Source organism: Salmo salar, chromosome 21 (genome assembly GCF_965601325.2).
Source record: "Salmo salar chromosome 21, fSalSal1, whole genome shotgun sequence".
NCBI lineage: Eukaryota > Metazoa > Chordata > Actinopteri > Salmoniformes > Salmonidae > Salmo > Salmo salar.
The window spans coordinates 49,494,957-49,517,686 of record NC_138311.1 but is presented as its reverse complement, the minus strand read 5'-3'; the positions used below and the strand labels follow the sequence as shown (position 1 = coordinate 49,517,686).

General features: G+C 40.7%; 1 protein-coding gene across 2 annotated transcripts; it reads left to right on the top strand.

Moving 5' to 3' along the window:
* Positions 1-12,851: 12,851 nt before the first annotated feature.
* On the top strand, positions 12,852-15,949 carry LOC106582442 (transcription factor Sox-21-B). 2 transcript variants are annotated; one of them, XM_014165557.3, is made up of 2 exons: positions 12,852-13,097; positions 13,330-15,949. In XM_014165557.3, the coding sequence occupies exon 2, from the start codon at positions 13,352-13,354 to the stop codon at positions 14,075-14,077; it is 726 nt and encodes a 241-aa protein (XP_014021032.1). In that variant the 5' UTR covers positions 12,852-13,097; positions 13,330-13,351; the 3' UTR covers positions 14,078-15,949. The 2 variants fall into 2 exon arrangements, with proteins under 2 accessions (XP_014021032.1, XP_014021031.1); XM_014165556.3 differs by having other exon boundaries at positions 12,864-13,122.
* The last annotated feature ends 6,781 nt before the right edge of the window (positions 15,950-22,730 follow it).

Below are 22,730 nucleotides of genomic sequence, written 5' to 3'. Positions count from 1 at the left end.
TAGTGGAGACATCAACAATATGAAATACCACATATGGAATCATGTAGTAACCAAAAAAGTGCAACCAAAAAAGTGTTACTACATATTGTAGATTTTAGATTCTTCAAAGTAGCCACCCTTTGACCTGATGACAGCTTTGCACACTCTTGGCATTCTCTCAACCAGCTTCACTTGGAATGCTTTTCCAACAGTCTTGAAGGAGTTCCCATGCTGAGCACTTGTTGGCTGCTTTTCCTTCACTCTGCAGTCCAACTCATCCCAAACCATCTCAATTGGGTTGAGGTCGGGTGATTGTGGAGGCCAGGTCATCTGATGCAGCATTCCATCACTCTCATTCTTGGTCAAATAGCCCTTACACAGCCTGGAGGTGTGTTGGGGCAACCCCTCCTGTCTCAGCCTCCAGTATTTATGCTGCTGTAGTTTATGTGTCGAGGGGCTAGGGTCAGTCTGTTATATCTGGAGTATTTCTCCTGTGTCCTGTGTGAATTTAAGTATGCTCTCTCTAATTCTCTCTCTCTTTCAACTGTTCTGCCTGCGACTATGGAACCCTGACCTGTTCACCGGACGTGCTACCTGTCCCAGACCTGCTGTTTTTAACTCTCTAGAGACAGCGGGAGCGGTAGAGATACTCTCAATAATCGGCTATGAAAAGCCAACTGACATTTACTCCTGAGGTGCTGACCTGTTGCACCCATGACAACCACTGTGATTATTATTATTTGACCCTGCTGGTCATATATGAACATTTGAACATCTTGGCCATGTTCTGTTATAATCTCCACCCGGCAGAACCAGAAGAGGACTGGCCACCCCTCATAGCCTGGTTCCTCTCTAGGTTTCTTCCTAGGTTCTGACCTTTCTAGGGAGTTTTTCCTAGGCACCGTGCTTCTACACCTGCATTGCCTGCTGTTTGGGGTTTTAGGCTGGGTTTCTGTACAGCACTTTGTTACATCAGCTGGTGTAAGAAGGGCTTTATAAATACATTTGATTGATTTGATTGTTGGGTCATTATCCTGTGAAAAACAAATTATAGTCCCACTAAGCGCAAACCAGATGGGATGGCGTATTACTGCAGAATACTGTGGTAGCCATGCTGGTTAATTGTGCCTTGATCTCTAAATAAATCACTGACAGTGTCACCAGCAAAGCACCATCACACCTCCACCTCCATGCTTCACGGTGGGAACCACACATGTGGAGATCATCCGTTCACCTACTCTGCGTCTCACAAAGACACGGCTGTTGGAACCAAAAATATCAAATTTGGACTCATCAGACCAAAGGACAGATTTCCACCGGTCTAATGTCAATTGCTCGTGTTTCTAGGCCCAAGCGATTCTCTTCTTATTATTGGTTTGTTTTAGTAGTGGTTTCTTTGCAGCAATTCGACCATGATGGCCTGATTCACGTAGTCTACTCTGAGCACTTGAAGAAACTTCCAAAGTCACCAAGGCAAAGGGTGGCTACTTTGAAGAATCTCAAATATAAAATATATTTTAATTTAACACTTTTGGTTACTACATGATTCCATATGTATTATTTCATAGTTTTGATGTCTTCACTATTATTCTACAATGTAGAAATACAAATATATGTAAACCTCTGAATGAGTATGTGTGTCCAAACGTTTGACTGGTACTGTATATACATCAGGAATAGAAACACAATGCAGCAGGTAGTTAATATAAGAAATTGGCCTCCATGAAGTTGGCCTCCATGTTATAACCCAGAAAAAACATCCCAGTCTTCTCAGGAATGGACACGTGTTGTCACTTTAGCATGTCAGGCCCATCGCTATAAGAGGTTTATTTTGAGAGATGTGACATTCACCTGCGACAATGAGCCGTCTGCAGGAACACTCTTATTTCACTCTATTGAAAAGAGGGACTTTTTTTCTCTCTCAATGACATGGTTATTATCATGATGATCACTTTTTCTCCTCAAATAAGATTGATTTCCCTTTCCAAGCACTGTTAGGGCAGCTCTGTTGGAAAGCATCCAGACCCTGGGAACCATAGTCAAGGTTCCAATGCATCCTCACAATTTCTTCATTTGCTAGAGGTCACAGCTACTATGGTTGCTCCCTTGACATACTGATGGCCAAACATGCAAAGGCTTTTTCATTGTTATAACTGATTGAGAAGAGCAGAAATACCTCCGCAATTCATTCCGGGAAGAGATATGGGTTTGTGTCTGTCATATAAATGCAAATTGTCTTTATTTAAGACAATCTGGTGCATCTTGATAGACATGCGGATGACAATAAGGAGATGGTCACCTTGCTAGAATTCTGTGATGTTATTGTTTTACACACAGTGGAGGTGACCATACAAATGAGCTGTTTTTGTTCTTACTTTCGTTCACATTTCATTCAATTTTTGCCAAGTGACACTGGCAGGACATAATTATAAATTATGTATTTATGTTTGCAAATCCATTACAAGTTATCCTTACACATGTTGTAAAATAGCTCTTGAAATGTTGTGTGCTGGATATTTTGAGTAATAGCTTGAAGTTATTAGCCTACATTAGCTTGTGATCCATGCTTGTACAGTTGTCTAACATTTGTGTAACGGTCCCACTTGTGACCCGTTTCAGGAAACTAAGCGTATGTCACGGGTTACTACTTCACAGGAGAGACGTTTGAACATAAACTTTTTTTTTCATCAAAATGCGTTTTTTGGCAAAAATGCCTTCTCGAACATGCAACTTTCATGTGCCTTAATAACAAACTTGTATGCCATTTGTAAATACGAATAAAATGGTTAAATTATGAGCCTAGTTGGTTTAGCCACAGAAAAACACAGCAAACTTCCCACTAGCCATTATTGGCTGTAATAATGAGTGGGTTGGACATACCGAGAGATGAGTTTGGATTGGCCATATAGCACGCTACTGTCTATTTCAGCTGGTCAGCATGTCTAGGTAATCCTGTCTAACACGGCTTTTTTATTTTATTTATTGCGTAGCAAAACTGCATAAGTTTTGCTCTCCACTTTCTGGAGGACCAAGTTTTGAAATCAGTGAAATTTGAGTATGATAGCTAAGGAGATGGAGAAAACACCTGTCTCCGGATTACATCTTCAAACTAAGGGCAACCATGGCATCCGACAGGAGACGCGTACCATCCATGATGTATACGGGTAATATAGTCTAACTAGCTACGTTTTCAGATATTACACGCTTCTAATTTTGACAGAACGTGGTTTCATTTCAAGTTAAAGTGTACTGTTAGCTAGCTAATGTTAGCTGGCTGGCTCGCTAGCTAACGTTAAGTGTATGATCTTATTATTCGTATCTCAGAGCAATTTGTTTGGGTAGCTAGCTAACATTGAACCTGGTTGGTTAATACCTGCATATTCATGCAGGGTAGTAATGTCATGATTTTGGATTATGGTTCATTGTTTAGCTAGCTAGCTACTTGTCTTAACAAAAGACTCCACTATGCAAGTAATTATTTCGGGTGCGTTTGTTAATTCAGTCTGGCGATTTACTCCGATTTCAGAGCACTCGTGTCTGAGGTTGCCAGAGCGCAGAATAACTGATGAATTTACGAACGCTCAACACCCGTTGAATATGGCGTTGAATATGGTGTCAGTAAACGTCGGCAAAAAATTGTAATTCAATTGTTGCCAGCACCACAGATACAGTCACCAACACTCTGGAGAATATGAAAACTGCTAACCAGATCTGCTAGGGTGAGTAAAATGGTCAGAGTGGGGTGTTCTCTCATATGTGTCTGGAAGTAGCTAGCAAGCTAGCTAATGTTAGTCAGTTAGCTTAGGTGCTTGACTGCCGTTGTGAGGTCAAAATGTCCGGACCAACCCTACTCATCGGCCAGAGCATCCATAGTGGGCTCTGAACGCTCCAGGAGCGAAACGCTCTGAATTTACGAACGGACAATCTGACAGCACAGTTGCAGTCACCAAAGCTCTGAATAACAGCCTAATCAGATCTGCTAGGGCGAGTAATGTTCAGTGAGCTGTTCTCTCATTTGTGTCTGGAAGTAGCTAGCAAGTTATCTTAGGTGCTTGACTGCTGTTGTTAGTACAGAATGCTCAGATCAACCCTTAAAGAGTTTGGTGGGGCTAATGCTTAAGAGGGTTCAAAGGCCATTTTCTCAAAAGTGAGTTTACAAGTTTAACAACTTTCAAAGCAGAAGTACTTCCCATTGTTCCTCAACTGTAGTGTATGATATACAATTTTCTACCTCTGTCTCTACTTTTATCCAATGTAAAAAACAGAATTTCAAATGTTTCTATAAGACCGATTTCAGCCAGTCAGTCAAATTTGTTCCAATACCCTGAGTCACATCCACACATCTATACTCAGAATAGTTAGGTTTTAACTTAGGTGCTGTTGTGACACATGTGAATACAGCTGTTCAAGGCTCTATTTTCAGGTCAAAAGTGATGTCAACAAAAAGTATTAATGAAACTCAAAGGTTGAACAAGATAGATGCACTTTCAACATTTACACAGAAGTGCCAGCAGTCTCTACTCTGCTTGCCTTTGAGCTTGTATACAGTGTCACCGATGAACAAGGTACTCACTCTCGTTCGCTGAAGGTACAATGTGAAGGCCCAAATAGCATGTCAGTGCACTTCTGCAGGTTCAAGGGGATTGGATCACTTTTTGTGTGCCAAACGGACTCAATTCTGCCTCCACAGAAAAGTGGCGTGAGACTGGAAGAGAACTGAGAAAGAACAGACTTTGTGGGGGCTAAGGGAGAGGGAGGATGAAAAATTGCCTTGTTGTGTTAGTTTCTCTCTGATCCCAACTGGAACTATACATGTATCTGAGAGATGAGTTGTCTACCTACAGTATGGCGGGCTGTGCCACAAGCAGCCGCTGTCTACCTACAGTATGGCAGGCTGTGCCACAAGCAGCTAATTTCTTCCCTGTGTGCCTGTGATGAGCTGGCAGGACCTGGTGATAAAGCTGGTGGTATCAGGTGGCAGGATGGGTAATTACAACTCTCTATTTGTGCTGTGCAACGATCCTGGGCCCGATAAGGAAAAGGGGGCAGCTTTAATGCACCCGCTAAAGGGTGGGAAATAGTGGATCATGGCAAAGTGATCTCAATGCCTGCAGGGACACAAGTGTCTTAGGGATTTAAATCACAGGACGTGGCGAGAGAGAAAATGTGGATGTTTTATTTTAAGCAAAAAAATTGTGCCCTGTGGAAGGTTGCAGGGATATCTGACTTTATGACAAAAGGCTAAATGTTGCTCTATAATGATTCAGGAAGTCTATTTAGCCACCGCTGTTATTTGGTTTTGCCTAAAGGTGTGGAGATATCCTTCAATGGATGATTATATGTAAAGCACTGACAAGACTTATCAACCTCAGAGGTCTTATCAACCTCGTGACAAGACTTGGAGGTCTTATCAACCTTGTGATTTCCTTGTCCTACAGGGGCTTGCGAAAGTATTCACCCCAATTGGCATTCCTTACAACCTGGAATTAAAATAGATTTACAGAAGTATATTTACACAAGGGTATGGGTATGTCTCTATAAGCTTGGCACATCTAGCCACTGGGATTTTTGCCCATTCTTCAAGGCAAAACTGCTCCAGCTCCTTCAAGTTGGTTGGGTTCTGCTGGGTTCTGCTAACTCATACCACAGATTCTCAATTGGATTGAGGTCTTGGCTTTGACTAGGCCATTCCAAGACATTTAAACAATTCACCTTAAACCACTCGAGTGTTGCTTTAGCAGTATGCTAAGGGTCATTGTCCTGCTGGAAGGTGAACCTCCGTCCCAGTCTCAAATCTCTGGAAGACAAACAGGCTTCCCTCAAGAATTTCCCTGTATTTAGCACCATCTATCATTCCTTCAATTCTGACCAGTTTCCCAGTCCCTGCCGATGAAAAACAATCCCCACAGCATGATGCTGCCACCACCATGCTTCACTGTGGGGATGGTGTTCTCGGGGTGATGAGAGGTGTTGGGTTTGCGCCAGACATAGCGTTTTACTTGATGGCCAAAAAGCTCAATTTTAGTCATATCTGACCAGAGTACCTAATTCCATATGTTTGGGGAGTCTCCCACATGCCTTTTGGCAAACACAAAACGTGTTTGCTTATTTTTTTTTAAGCAATGGCTTTTTTTCTGGCCACTCTTCTGTAAAGCCCAGCTCTGTGGAGTGTACGGCTTAAAATGGTCCTATGGACAGATACTCCAATCTCTGCTGTGGAGCTTTGGAATTCCTTCAGGGTTATCTTAGGTCTCTTTGTTGCCTCTCTGATTAATGCCCTCCTTGTGAGTTTTGGTGGGTGGACCTCTCTTGGCAGGTTTATTTTGGTGCCATAATCTCTCAATTTTTTATAATGGATTTAATGGTGCTCTGTGAGATGTGCAAAGTTTCGGATATTTTTTTAGAACCCACCCCCGATCTGTACTTCTCCACAACTTTGTTCCTGACCTGTTTGGAGAGCTCATTGGTCTTCATGGTGCCCCTTGCTTAGTGGTGTTGCAGACTCTGGGGCCTTTCAGAACAGGTGTATATATACTGAGATAATGTGACAGATCATGTGACACTTTGATTGCACACAGGTAGATTTTATTTAACTAATTATGGGACTTTTGAAGGTAATTGGTTGCACCAGATCTTATTTAGGGGCTTCATAGCAAAGGGGGTGAATACATATGCATGCACCACTTTACCATTTTTTTCTTTTTTATTTATTTAAACAAGTTATTTTTTACATTTCACTTCATCAATTTGGACTATTTTGTGTATGTCCATTACATGAAATCCAAATAAAAATCCATTTAAATTACAGGATGTAATGCAACAAAATAGGAAAAAACCCTGTCTTGCCCCATAATGTGCTTTCAAACTTTAGCCATTTTGTGTTGTTTCTGCCAGTTCTCAGGTCCTCAGGGCTTGAATTGACAAGCACCCCCCCCCCCCCCCCCCCCCCCCCCCCGTGCTGAGTGAGGCAGGTGAGCTGCTCGACAGACGCTGTCTAGAATTCACCATCTTGACTTCTACTTTGTTTACTGCTTCTCTGGTTAATGCTCCGCTTTACGAGAGGATTATTTGAATTCATTAAATCGTTTTTAAATTCATACTACTTAGGTTTTGTTGGAGTAAATGTGTTGCTCCTTTACAAAAGTAATTCACAGTGGAAGAAAGACACTCAAGTCTGCCATGGGGAGCAATACAGACTGTATAATTCAAATAATTACACAACTGGAGAAGTAATTTGGCACTTATTGAATATGTTTTAAGAACACATCATGCAAAACAGGTCACATTACATTTTTAAACCCACGACAAAATATTAACTTTGCTCACATCAATTATGTATTTATTCCAAGCTTGATATGACTGTTTACATGTAATGCAGGAGACCTTATTGTTGATTTGCTGAACCTGTCATTATGTATCTTGACACTTGGGAACGTCTACCAGGCATTGTACAAACACAGAAGACATGGGACCAAATGACTTCTAATCTCAATACAACAACAAACATCTTTAAATAGTAATCAATTGGATTTTACACACGACTGAACTGTTCAAGTCATTAGCTCTATCTATGTATTAAGATAAGAAACTGAAGCAAATGGTATTCAATGGATGAAAAATGTACTTCTTTCAATAGCGTCTGGCTCAGGAGATCATGCAGAGAACATCCACTATGTTTAATTGGATTAAATTGAAACTGAACAGCTTTCACTGCTCTGTCATTTTTTATTTTCAAATGTAAAGAATTTCATCATCATTTCTAATAGATGTTTTTTGTCATTGTCCCGTAATTCTCAATACACAGTATTGCTCAATGCTTAAACCACAGAATTGCCTATGTGAGGAAAGCTGACTGAGCTCTCGTGTGTTCATGGAGAAGAAAATATCGAGCCTGTTTTTCTTCAGCCATATGCGCTTTAATATCTCAAAATATCTCAAAACCATCTGAACGATGCAAAACACAATTGTTTAATTAAAATAAACGAATCATGATGTGCACATGCATGTGGCACAAAGATAAGCGGCTATACAAATTGGAACAATAGGGATGGTTTGAAATGGGTTAAAGAACTTGACTACCTGGTTAAAGAACCTGACTACCTGGTTAAAGAACCTGACTACTTGGGGTTTAATAATGGTTTCACTCTCCTCCTAGTGATCTACTTGGCAAAGAGTTACAGTATTTATATGTCCTTAATCTCTTCCCATAGACACCTGGTTAAATATGGTCCTTAACCTCTTCCTATAGAAGGCCTGGTTCAGTCTGGTCCTTAATCTCTTCCTATATAAAGCCTAGTTCATTCTGGTCCTTAATCTCATTTTACAGAAGGCATGGTTCAATCTGGTCCTTAATCTCTTCCTTTAGAAAGCATGGTTCAATTTGGTCCTTAATCTCTTCCTATAGAAGGCCTGGTTCAGTCTGGTACTGAATCTCTTCCCATAGAAGGCCTGGTTTAGTCTGGTCCTTAATCTCATCCTATAGAAGACCTGTTCAGTCTAGTTGTCAGGAAGGAGGATGAAACAATAGGGCAGAAGACAGAAGGCAGGGCTGTGATCAGGCAAGCACATAGAAAAGACCACCACATCAGTTCAAGCCCCCCAGATATAGGGATTTTTACTGCAAGTAAAACAACCAACTTGTGCAGCTATGTCTGCAAATTATCTCACCTCTTGTGCTTCCATTTCAGACTACATGATGGCTAGGGCTTTGGAGTGAACCGTGTGAGATCTCTCCATAAAAATGTCCCCTGTGGGCTTGTTTTGCTGTCTGCCTTCCAAATGCATGATCTTTTTCGTGTCAGCCTTATCACCAGTCAGTGTGCTGTGAAGTGGGAGGGCTCTGCTCCCTCCGTCTCAGAGGATGGACCCAGGCTTTATCACCAGGTAATTCTTATGCCCATCTTATTCCCACTCTAACCTTAGCCCACGGGAGAAGGAAACACAACACAACAGAAAGGGGCTGAAAAAACACTAATTTACATCAATTTATTAGATCTTAATTACATGTGTTGGCCAAACTGGGAAATTGTGTTACTATTTCAGTAAATAGAAAAGGCAGTGAATGAATCATTGCCAAATCAAATAGGAGTGAGGTTCAGGTGTGGAAATACTAATTGAATTGAGGGTTTAATCAGCGAGGCTTTATCATCAGGAAAGTCAATCTCAGCGTGCACACTATAATCTGCTGGTCATGCTTCAGCAACAGGCTATTATGAAACAGTTATTATACACAGTATAAATGCTGCTGAGTACAGAATTAAATGTGTTTTATTTTTTTATCCAACAAATTGCAATAGTGGGGAGTAACATTTATGAGGTTCACGATTATGAGAAGATGAAAAGCATCTATTTTTGTACTCAATGGACTGTACACTTACTATCTACAGATGATAACAACTTTTCCCTTAACTTATTCATATCATTCATAGCTATTTGCGTGTTTGTGTCATAAAGGGAGATGCTCTTCACAGTGATTCGCGTGGTTCTCTGCTGGAAAGTTATCTAAAGTAATGACAGCCCCACAATAGGAGCACAACATAGTGTTGAGAGAGACGCGAATACTTTCAGTTGAGGCTGCAGCTTGTCTCTCTGAAAACGTCAAGTTGCACTAGTCAATCAGCGGCCGGTCCTTTTGACTCGCATCATCTCCTGACGATCAGACTGCCTCCAAATTGAGACAATGGAGCAGTTTCAGTGACAAGGCCACTGTTTCCCGGCCACAATGAAACAACATTAGCGTTACTCGTTTAGGCTCATCAAATTGCGAAAAGTATATCACACCAACAAGAGGACGGACAACTACAGGAGTCAATGGAGCTGTATGTCCCTTCTAATTAGCGCATCCTATTGAGTTCATCCAACGTTCCAATGTCATTCAATCAAATAACTTGTTTTCTTCATTCATTGTTTTTCCTGCATGATGTATAGCGCATTATATCTCAACGTATCCCATCAAACCCTCATCCTGTATTACTGATTATTTCAACACTGTAATGGCTGATGAGATGGCATGAACATGAGAGTTTTCATGAGAACTGATTGAAATTACGGACAGGCTACGATTTTAGGACAAGACCTAGTATGTGTATGCACTAATAATAATAATAATAATAATACCAATATGTAATAATAATAATCATCATAATACTCATACTAATATGTAATAATAATAATAATAATAATAATAATAATAATATAGAAATTACGGGAGGAAGGAAGACTCAATATTGACACTGTTCAGTAGGCTACCTGTCTTACCAGCTGAGTTGTCATAAATTCCGACTCAAGTACAAATGCAAATCATTCATGAAAGCCGACTTTATATTTAATTCAATTTGGCATTAATTCATACACTATATCAAATGAAATGCAGGGACTACAAATCGACATGTCAATTGTTTGATGCAGCCTTTTTTTTTACTTTTTCATTTTAATAATTATGCACAACCGAGAAGGTGCGGGAACAAACCACTTAAACAGACGATTTACTCAACGAGTCTTTCAGATAACTGTAATTGCTTAGTTGAATATTCGACAACCTAATTTCGGTTGTCGATTCTCCGCCCTTGGGAAAGTCCTTTGAAGTGAAAGTGAAAGGGGAAATTCAGGAAAATAATTAATTTCACCAAACGCGATTAGAGACACTCTACCCTCGTCAATATTTAGGCGTATTTATGACAAACTGCTTTTCACAATATCAGAAAATTAAAGAAGACATTCTTTACTTAGCTATCTTGCGTCTAGGCATGTACCATTTCTATAATACCAGTGCCACCCATGGAGCAAGGAACAGGCAGCGCCACTCAGGAAGAGATTAATGACATTATACTGTAGATGTAAGAGCCAGTGCAGAGTAGCCTATAACAGTAGGATATTTAGATCAAATAAAAAGTAAAGACCATAGTTATTTAGAAATAAAATAGTGTGCAGTTCAAGCTTTAATGTCACATGCGCAAGTGAAATTACTTTATTGCCAATTCCAAACACAACAATGCAGTAGTCAATATCAATGTAGCACTAACAATAATATATGGTAGAACAAAAACACAAAAAGTAAGAGTGTGTAGAGTCATGTGAGCGTGTAGAGAGACAGTGTGTGTGAGTATGTAGAGTCATGTGAGTGTGTAGAGAGACAGTATGTGTGAGTGTGTAGAGTCCTGTGAGTGTGTAGAGAGACAGTGTGTGTGAGTGTGTAGAGTCCAGTGAGTGTGTAGAGAGACAGTGTGTGTGAGTATGTAGAGTGATGTGAGTGTGTAGAGAGACATAGTGTGTGAGTATGTAGAGTCATGTGAGTGTGTAGAGAGACATAGTGTGTGAGTATGTAGAGTCATGTGAGTGTGTAGAGAGACAGTGTGTGTGAGTATGTAGAGGCATGTGAGTGTGTAGAGAGACAGTGTGTGTGAGTGTGTAGAGTCCTGTGAGTGTGTAGAGAGACAGTGTGTGTGAGTGTGTAGAGAGACAGTGTGTGTGAGTGTGTAGAGAGACAGTGTGTGTGAGTGTGTAGAGTCCAGTGAGTGTGTAGAGAGACAGTGTGTGTGAGTGTGTAGAGTCCTGTGAGTGTGTAGAGACAGTGTGTGTGAGTGTGTAGAGTCCAGTGAGTGTGTAGAGAGACAGTGTGTGTGAGTGTGTAGAGTCCAGTGAGTGTGTAGAGAGACAGTGTGTGTGAGTGTGTAGAGTCCTGTGAGTGTGTAGAGAGACAGTGTGTGTGAGTGTGTAGAGTCCTGTGAGTGTGTAGAGAGACAGTGTGTGCGTGTGAGTGTGTAGAGTCCTGTGAGTGTGTAGAGAGAGTGCAACAATAAATACAAGGGTCAACTCAGATAGAATTGGGTAGTTGGGAGAGAGAGTGAGAGAGAGAGAGAGAGAGAGAGAGAGAGAGAGAGAGAGAGAGAGAGAGAGAGAGAGAGAGAGAGAGAGAGAGAGAGAGAGAGAGAGGAGAGAGAGAGAGAGAGAGAGAGAGAGAGAGAGAGAGAGAGAGAGAGAGAGAGAGAGAGAGAGAGAGAGGAAAAAGAAGCAGACACCATTGGCAATACAACCCATATTTAAATGTATTAATTTTTCTTTTTGTACTTTTAACTATTTGCACATAATATGACATTTGACATGTCTTTATTATTTTGGAACTTTATTGAGTGTAATGTTTACTGTTAATTTTTATTGTTAATTTCACTTTTTTTATTATCTACTTCACTTGCTTTGGCAATGTTAACATATGTTTCCCATGCCAATAAAGCACTTACATTGAAACATTTAAATGAATTGAGAGAGGGAGAGAGGGAGAGAGGGAGAGAGGGAGAGAGAGAGAGAGAGAGAGAGAGAGAGAGAGAGAGAGAGAGAGAGAGAGAGAGAGAGAGAGAAAGAAAGAGAGCGAGTAGCCTATTGATCGCTCATTACCTCTTTCATTGGGCGGCATGTGCAATCAATTGTTTTAAAAGAATCATTTTATTTAATTTACGGAAACCCAGTGTTCTGAGTGATCTTAAACTTGCTGTGTATTTTCAACGTACTCTTAAGATAAGCCTAGACTTCTCAGGAACAGTTTGGTTACAAGCCCATTACGTTATTTAGCGCCTGAATATGTCTAGACTAAAATGAAATGTTTATTTAAATAAAGGTAGTCTTACTAATAATATTATTAATATATTCTAATGTAATAATATATCGTGACAATAATAGGTTAGTAATGATGATCCATATGATAATATGCTATAAAGAACTACACTATTCATTTCACTATGAAGGACATATGCCATGAAATGAGGGGATATAGCCAAATATACAGTGATGCGTTTTCTTTCGAATCCGTCAGTGTGTGTCAGATGTACTGCGCATGCTCCTGGACCACTTTCACTACCTGCCTCTGAAAACCTTATTTCACATGGGGCAGCCCGGAGTTATCAACCATTTGCGTAAACGCTGGATTCAAGTGCTGAGTGGTGGTTAACAGTCTGGCGATAGTAGCAAAACAAGATAAGAACTTCGCTAGGCATATTGCCTTCTGTCTTCTATGCAATATAGATTTTTCTCGTCGGACAACAACATGCATCAGAAAACTTAACTTTTACAGAGTTTCTCATCAGGACGCAGCGCATCGCTCTTTTCCTAACGGATATCTTACAACGGTGTGATGAAGTACTGAGATTTTACGTACGTTAATGAAATATGCTATTTTAAGCATTTTATCTCACACAATTATTGTTTCTCTGCTAAATATACTTTAATTAGATTACTTAGTTGTATCATATATGTAGACCTATGTAACTTTGATTTGCGTTGTTTGGCAACCTGAGGCTTTACTGTCAGTAAATACTAGAAAGAGACTTGACATATTGTCTGTGATATTTCCTTTTTCAGACCATAAGTACTTTGTACCAACATGTCTAAACCAATGGATCACGTAAAACGACCGATGAATGCATTCATGGTTTGGTCCAGAGCGCAGAGAAGAAAAATGGCTCAGGAGAACCCAAAAATGCACAACTCCGAAATCAGCAAAAGATTGGGAGCAGAGTGGAAACTTCTCACTGAGTCGGAGAAAAGGCCATTCATTGACGAAGCTAAACGACTGAGAGCCATGCACATGAAGGAACACCCTGACTATAAATACAGACCTAGGCGGAAGCCAAAGACTCTGATGAAAAAAGACAAGTTTGCCTTCCCAGTGCCCTACAATCTTGGGGAGCACGACGCGCTTAAAGTTAGCGGTTTATCTCATGGAGCACTTTCCGAGCACCTATTAGGGAACCCTGACAAGGCGGCAGCGGCGGCCGCAGCAGCGAGAGTATTTTTCAACCCGTCCATGTCCACGAACCCCTATTCGTTTTTTGAGCTCGGAGCGAAGATGTCAGAGCTATCCTCGCCCTCGTTTCCTTACCCATCTCTGGGCTACCCTGGTGGCACGGCTTTCTCTGGAACTGGCAGTGTCGGTGGAACTCACACCCACACTCACTCTCATCCAGCCCCGGGCAACCCAGGCTACATGATCCCCTGTAACTGTACGGGCTGGCCCTCTGCGGGTCTCCAGCCACCGTTAGCCTACATCCTACTCCCCGGGATGGGCAAACCTCAACTTGACTACCCTGCATATGCAGCGGCATTATGATAGCCTATTGGACTTAGGGGAAGTTTAAATGTGATAAAATATTCATGCAAGAGTTTATTATGCATGCACAAACTTGTACATGTGATAAAGTGCTCGTCGTCTCAGATATCACATGTGTATGTATATTGATTAATGCCTTTATCTAAGGTAGGGCCTAATGCTTATTTAGAGAACTCTCGAAACTAATATTCAGCCATCATCTGTCAAATCCCGGAGGGCCAGAACAAAAGGATGGCAGGACTACAGAGAGCAAAGGGCCCTTGTCAATGTGAATACTCATTTGAAAGGTACCATGTCTGTTGCTAAAGCACCGGCTTTACTGGGTTGTTATCAAGTATACAGTTTACTGCATCACACAACAAATCAGATATAAACATGAACTGGTCATACTTATCTTCATATATTTTATCTGATAATTAAATATTGTTTAAGAAATATAATCACTTGCTTTTATATGATTTATATTGTTGGTCAAGAAGGATTGCTAATTTCTTGTGCTTCTGGCTACGCCCATGTTGCTTTCCTGTTTCAATCAGAACGACATAAGCCTGTAAATGTGTACAGATAGCCTAAATGATGGTAATATTTAATTTGCCATTTGGCTAGTATTTCAGATGTGATCTGGAACTGACTGGGTGGTTTGGCTCAAAATCCAGTTGATATTTTAAGTTTTCAAACACTGTTTTATAGATGTCTGTAATATTTATTGTTTAGTGGGAATCATTATGCTGACCCAGTCGATTGAACAGTGGACATACCTTGTCCTGTAACATTTGCACAGGAAATATTAAATGCTTATGGGATGTAATTTATTTAAAGGAATCACACTGCCAAGTATGACGAGCCTAAACGTTTTTTTTTAATTCGACAATAATCGGTATCCTTTCTTTCAACATTGGCAATTCACCAAATTGTCATTTATTATTTCAGTTTCTTGAGACCTTCGCATTTATGTGCATAAGGAGCAGCACTCGTTTTTACTAACTCTTAATGAAGTTGTATGTTTTGTGTTTTATTTAAACACCACTTACATGTACTTTAAACTCGTAAATGCTATTATGTTCATTTGTTGAACAAAGGGTTATAATAAAGCTATTGCGGACAAACAGAAAGAATCGCGCTGTAGTTCTTGTTGAATTGCTAACAAGATTTTTATCTGAATTGCCCTGACATGGTCAGCCCAGGTGGAGTGTAATGTATCCTCCAAAGGCCGTTTTTGTTCGCGCTGTGAATAGCATTACTCGGAAATCTAAATCAACCCATTGTAATCAAGAGCCAAAACCTGATTTATCACAATTTTAATCGTGAATTGGAAGGAAGATAAAACTGAGTGGGTTTCTTTAAGCCCTCCCAGTAAAAATGAGCTCTTTAAGCCTGTAGAACAGAAATCTCTTTGAGGTTTAAAACAAGGCCTGAATTAAGTGTCAGCTTCCAATTACAAAACACAACTAATTGCATTGTATTTAATGTATTTTTGTTATATATACTTTCTTCAACATTCGTCACTATGGCACGGTTTGTGTATGTTCGTGTGTGTGGGCGCGTGTGCGTGTGTGTTGGTGATATCTCTGAATTTATGCTCATATTATGACATGTAATACATTGGACATGATATTTAAGCAAACTACCCCTCCTAGATTACATTAAGAAGTTAATTCATATGGATCAGAGCGATTATGCAAAACTAATTTGGACTGTCCAGGGATAATTATCATCCGACACGGTTAATTAAACCCTTTCACCATTCTGCATTCTCTATTGTAACACCCCGATCACTTCTTTCAACGGAACTTTCTGCTTAGCCCTGGAAATAACGCACAAGTGACCTTGTTTCATTCAGTATAAAATAAAATAAATATCAAATTCAACATTTATCCTCTCAAAATTATTTCTGCACATTTTAAAACAAACGAAGTCAACGCTTCACGGGGGACTTTTCTCTGTATCTTTTGGTGTCCATTCTGACACCAGTGTTTTATAACCAGCAGTTTGGCCTTGTTGGAGAATAGCCTACATACACATCAGTAGAGTACGCTAGGCTATTATGGGAAGAAAAAAAAAATCGAAAACGGAACGGATATTTATTTTGATTATTGTTTTCTTGAAGGTATCACTTATTTGATCGTTTTTGGTAGGAAGTAAAGCAGATATTGTTAAAGGGTAGTCAACAGTTGGCTGACCGAAACGCCTGAGAAGGTCGCCAGGTTAATAAAAGAGCGCGCATTACCATCTCAGTGAAAAAAATCGCTCTCTTTATGTGGCCTTGTATTCTACATTTTACTTTTAAGGAAAGGGGGAGAAACCTGAAAGAACTGTTTCTTCACTGGGAGCGTTTAGACGGTCGAGGAGGTTTTGTCTGGGAACAAAACGTGGGTTGGGAGGTTTTTGTGAGAGTGTTGTTTGTTGAAGTGGAGCTCAGCAAAAGCGTCTGCTTTCCTTCATTGTGATGAAAGCAATCAGTGGTATTTGGAAAACTGTTAGCATTGTGCAGTTTTTCTGTGTCCATTGTGGAGGATTTCTTTTCACAAGGTTTTTTTCAGCCGATCCAGCTGGCCGGAGTGAATAGCACTGCAATGTGTACACGCTTTGTCCCTCCAAGCCCTTCAAGTAGCCCACATTGAATAGAGTGAGTTGACACTGCATGACAGTGAAACAACACAATAAAAAATACATGAGCACATGAATAGAGGTAGGCGCATAAATAAATAAAATGGGTGGCCAAAACTGGATAAACTGAATGACAAAACGGTGAACGGAGGAACTAAAATATATTTAACACGCTAGATTAGCATTAGAATGCAATCTACAAGGCTTAACAATTGGTGAATAGGTTTACCGGCAAAGGAAAAGAAATGGACTAAATGCCTTTTGAATAGATAAGCCTATGGTTTTTTTTCTCCTTGGGAGAAAAGGGGCCTCAATGGGAAAGGTGGAGATGCAACTATGCAAATAACTGGGAGAAAACTTTTTTCTTAGAATAGTTTTTTCCAGAGTTGATTCCAAGATAGGCAGGTCATAGAAATACAGCCATGTCAGTGTCAGTATTGATAATGACTAAAACCTTTTCAACAATCATGCTTGTAAGCAAGATTGAATTTCATGATCATTTCATTTTCATATTTTTTTTATTTAAACTGGATGCATGGAGACTGAATGATGATCATTGTCAAATCCCTCAATCACATCTCAAATGTCTCCGATTGGTTTAGCCTCCTAGCCAAAACCATGGCCCCCAAAACACCATCTGCCATTTATCAGACTCACACTTGTAGAATCCAGAATGGCTGTAGTGGTATGTATGTTGTGTGACAATCCAAAAACACATTGTATACAGTATAAATCAAGGTTTGACCATATTTGTTTGAAATGGCATGATGTAGAAACGTGAAGTTAGAGCAGGGTTTGAGATGGCCATCCCTCATCACTAAACCCATGGGGAATGGAGGGTGACACTGGGACACCGCTGCACTGGGACACCCCTCCACTGGGACACCGCTCCACTGGGACACCCCTCCACTGGGACACCGCTCCACTGGGACACCCCTCCACTGGGACACCGCTCCACTGGGACACCCCTCCACTGGGACACCGCTGCACTGGGACACCCCTCCACTGGGACACCGCTCCACTGGGACACCGCTCCACTGGGACACCGCTCCACTGGGACACCGCTGCACTGGGACACCGCTCCACTGGGACACCGCTGCACTGGGACACCCCTCCACTGGGACACCGCTCCACTGGGACACCCCTCCACTGGGACACCGCTCCACTGGGACACCGCTCCACTGGGACACTGCTGGGGTGAATATGGCCAACGGGTCAGTATGGAAGGAAACAGTTTGTCTCAGCTTGTCCGCTGTTGATCATGTCTTTACACTTTTCCCCAGAATCTCATCTATTTATATAATTCTATTCAGGTCTGAAATTAAATATTGTAATACCTTTCTGTGAATAAATTGCATGATTCTGATAGAAATTAGAAATATATCTTTGTCTCAAAGTAAACAGGAGTCTACAGTGGTCAAGCAGCCGGCAACCTTTCTGTCTTGCTATAATTGGCAGATGGTCACTTCCATGTAGATAAGGGAAATTGAAATGGAACTGAATATTTATACTAGTAATTGAAATAAACCTTTTCACCCACACATGCCCAGACATGTCTTGGAACATCTTAATACATATATACTTATGGAAATGAGTAAGGTGCCTGTGTTTTGTATTTTTTATTTATTTATTATGGATCCCCATTAGTACATGCCAAAGCAACGTCTACTCTTCCGGGGGTCCAGCAAAATTAAGGCAGTTATACAATTGTAAAAACATTACCATAGATTTCACAACAGATTTTTTTTTTTGATTTTACTGTTTGGATCACTTACCTGATGTGGAATAGAGTTCCATGTAGTCATGGCTCTGTGTAGTACTGTGCACCTCCCATAGTCTGTTCTGGACTTGGGGACTGTGAAGAGACCTCTGATAGCATGTCTTGTGGGGTATGGATGGGTGTCTGAGCTGAGTGCAAGTTACAGTATGGTTATGGTATGGTTATGGTCCTGTCTTGGGGTTGGGGATGACAGTTTGTGTTTTGTAGCTTGTTAGTTGCTGGGAAAAAGGCCCTGCATCTTTTAGCTTTCGCTGGTTAAAGGCATGTTGTCACGACTTCCGCCGAAGTCGGTCCCTCTCCTTGTTCAGGCAGCGTTCGGCGGTCGACGTCACCGGCCTTCTAGCCATCGCCGATCCACTTTTCATTTTCCATTTGTTTTGTCTTTGTTTTACACACCTGGTTTCAATTCCCCAATTACATGTTCTTTATTTAACCCTCTGTTTTCCCCATGGTTTTTGTGCGTGTTTGTTTTATGTTTTTCGGTCCGTTTGTGTGGGCTTGGTATATCTTCATGTATTTGGTGATTTTTGAGTAAAGTTACTTTTATTACTCATCTCTGCTGTCCTGCGCCTGACTCCTCTGCACCAGCTACACCCAGACCATTACACATGTCTGGGATCACTGACATTTCAAAGATACTGGGGTACCTGCTGTAAGAGAAAAACATATTTTCCACCTTCAATGAGGTGGTTATTATTACACACCAACTCAATGGACACTACATGTGTGTTATTCAGCATGCTTAATGTGGGTTACTGCTACAGTAGCCATTTAAAAATAATAATTACTTTTAACCTTTATTTAACTAGGCAAGTCAGAGAAGAACAAATTCTTATTTTCGATGACGGCCTACACCGGGCAAACCCGGACGACATTGGGCCAATTGTGCGCAGCCCTAGGGGTCTCCCAATCACTGCCGGTTGTGATACAGCCTGTGATACAGCCATAATATATCCTTTTTTATTTATATGAGTTTTAGTATGCTGGCTATTGCCATTGTCTTGGGCCTAGTGGTTAACTAATGGCTGTTGGAATTGTTGCAGGGGACAACGTTTTTGTCACCATCTTGCATGGTGAACCTGTGGAGTAAAATTATCCACCGTTACTCAGAATGACACAATCACCTTGTGCTAGAAGAGTTGTATTTACGTAATTTCCACAGTGTATTTGAAATAACTACATCTCTCCAGATGAGGGGCGGTCACATAAGATCAATGCAGTAAAGCACTATGATTTCCCACAGATTACATTCATTATAGTTTATTCAATATTTAGTTCTGAATTCATTAAACCCTTATATTAGTCCCATTATACATCATCTTGGGAATATATATATATATATATATATGTAATTGTATGTCATTTAGCAGGCACGCTTATGCAGAGTGCTTTACAGGATGTGCTCAAGGCACACAGATTTTTCACCTTGTCAGCTCAGGGATTTGAACCAGAGATTCTTCGGTTACAGCCCAACTCTCTAAACCGATAGGCTACCTCCAGCCCATATCATACACATCATATTTAGTCTCATCATTGTCAACATATGCAAATGTTTTTTCTAGTTTCACATTATTTAAAAAAATATATATAAATAATGCATCTGCGTTACAGTAGATCAAGAGGCAACGTAAAGGTTTCTCTCATGATTTCAAGCCTTGGCTGTCTCAGATTTTCATAAACCTTTTTATGTGCCTGTAAGACATTTGTAGAGGAGAGATTAGGCAAATTAACATGCATATGTAGCACTGGGTCAACTCTATGCTGACCTCGGATAGATATACAGACGTTCTACATTCCTAATTTGCTCGAGGCTACCCCACAAGGGCTTGGATTAAAGCCTGTCTTCAATGGCTTAGTTGGATCAAATTTAGCATTTTTCTCAGAGATGAATACTAATAAACCATCATCAGCTCTTTGTTGTGTTTTATTTCATGAATTTATATACTTGGGACGCATTTTTGGAACAGATCTGTATATTCTATACTGAACAAAAATATAAATGCAACATGCAACAATTTCAACGATTTCACTAAGTAACAGTTCATATGAGGAAATCAGGCCTTAATCTATGGATTTCACATGACTGGGCCCACCCACTGGGAAGCCAGGCCCAGCCAATCAGAATGAGTTTTTCTCACAAAAATGGCTTTATTACAGAAATAAATACTCCTCAGTTTCATCAGCTGTCCGGGTGGCTGGTCTCAGATGATCCTGCAGGTGAAGAAGCCAGATGTGGAGGTCCTGGGCTGGCGTGGTTACACATGTTCTGCGGTTGTGAGGCCGGTCGGATGTACTGCCAAATTCTCTAAAATGATGTTGGAAATGGTTTATGGTAGAGGAATGAACAATAAATTATCTGGCAACAGCTTTGGGGAACATTCCTGCAGTCAGCATACCAATTGCACACTCCCTCAAAACTTGAGAGATCTGTGGCATTGTGTGTGACAAAACTGTTCATTTTAGAGCAGCCTTTTATTGTCCCCAGCACAAGGTGCACCTGTGTAATGATCATGCTGTTCAATCAGCTTCTTGATTTGCCACAACTGTCAGGTGGATTGATTATCTTGGCAAAGGAGAAATGCTCACTAACAGGGATGTAAACAAATGTGTGCACAAAATTGGAAAGAAATAAGCTTTTTGTGTGTATGGAAAATTTCTGGGATCTTTTATTTCAGCTCATGCAACATGGGACCAACACCTTACATGTTGCGTTTATATTTTTGTTCAATATAGTATGGGTGGAGAAAGAGAGATCTAATGCTAAAGGGCAGGTTTCTCTGTTAAGAACCTCAAAGATATCGCTGACTTCTCCAGCTCATTTCAGGCAAATCAAAGTGTGAAAATGTCTTTTCCTGGAGCAATCTCTCCATCATCAGGTTGCGTCAAGAATGTTTATGAAGGCTATGCCCATATTACCTGTAATCTCCAGAGAAGGACCGGCTCCATTTCTTACTTCTCTATGCTCACAGGAGGGGAAAATGCCCCCAAAATATCTTCATTTGCACCTTTCCTACCAAACCTCCATGTCTCATATCAAAGGCTCCAAAGCATACATGTCACTGTGCCCAAGGTGACCAGAAGAAATGAGAAAATCTTTACAGTACATTCCCATAAACATGCCACATCCTCTGAAGTCTAGCTTCACTTTCAGGAGGTCCAAGTTTGTTTAAAAGTACATCATGTAATGGGTATATGGACTCCTGCTGGGGCTCAGGGAGGCATTCTGAAATTAGGAACAGGGGGGTGAGCTGAAGGTGTCTCCTCTTGCCCAGGTGAGAGCATGGTGGAGAACATGTTATTTATCACATTTCCACTAACATTATCCACGGGTATCTCTGAAATATTTGAAGTGTATATTTGGTCTTTGACCGAATATTACTTTTACAAATCCATATTATTGAAGGCCACCACAACATAATACATTTTTTTACTCAGATAACTGGGTTAAATTCCAACAACTTGACTTATGTCTGCACTGTCACTGTGGTACATTTCTCACTGTGGTACATTGCTGCAGGAGGAAATGGTGAAACTACTTCCTCGTTCTTGTGTTTGTAGAACATTATGCTTCGGAGTCACTAAGGAAGGATATCTTAGATTATCTGTAAATATTTTTGGCATAACTATACACAATTACTCAGGGAAGGTTTGTTCTGCGTTTGTATGGTCATCAAATTACTCATAGTTTTCCCCCCAGGCCGAGAATTCATCCAATGAAGTCAAGCAGTTACACAAGATATTATGAGGGAGAGGACTGGGATTTCCATGTGATCTTTGCACGAAAAGGATTGAAATTATGATCTACAGTAGATAAAGTGGCATCAGTTGTCTCAGCGGTCACTTCTCTTGTGTTCTGTGGCCTGCCAGACAAAGCTTGCTAGGTCATATCGTAACCATTTCTAGAGAACAACTTGACTTTATTGACAGTATCAAGGTTAAATAGTTTTCATTGCCTTTTCCGAATAGTTGTGGTATGTCACAGATAGAGTATAATTCAAAATGGTGTCTTTAGTAGCCCTTTCCTGGAGTCAAATGACAAAATCTTCTTCTAGTGGCCTCATGGATGGAATGTTGTTAATATTTTTCATAATTAATCATCATTATTGTTGGTTCCCGAGTGGCGCAGTGGTCTAAGGCACTGCATCGCAGTGTTAGAGACGTTACTACAGGCCCTGGTTTGATCGCAGGCTGTATCACAACTGGCCGTGATTGGGAGTCCCATAGGGCAGTGCACAATTGGCCCAGCGTCGTCCGGGGTAGGGGAGG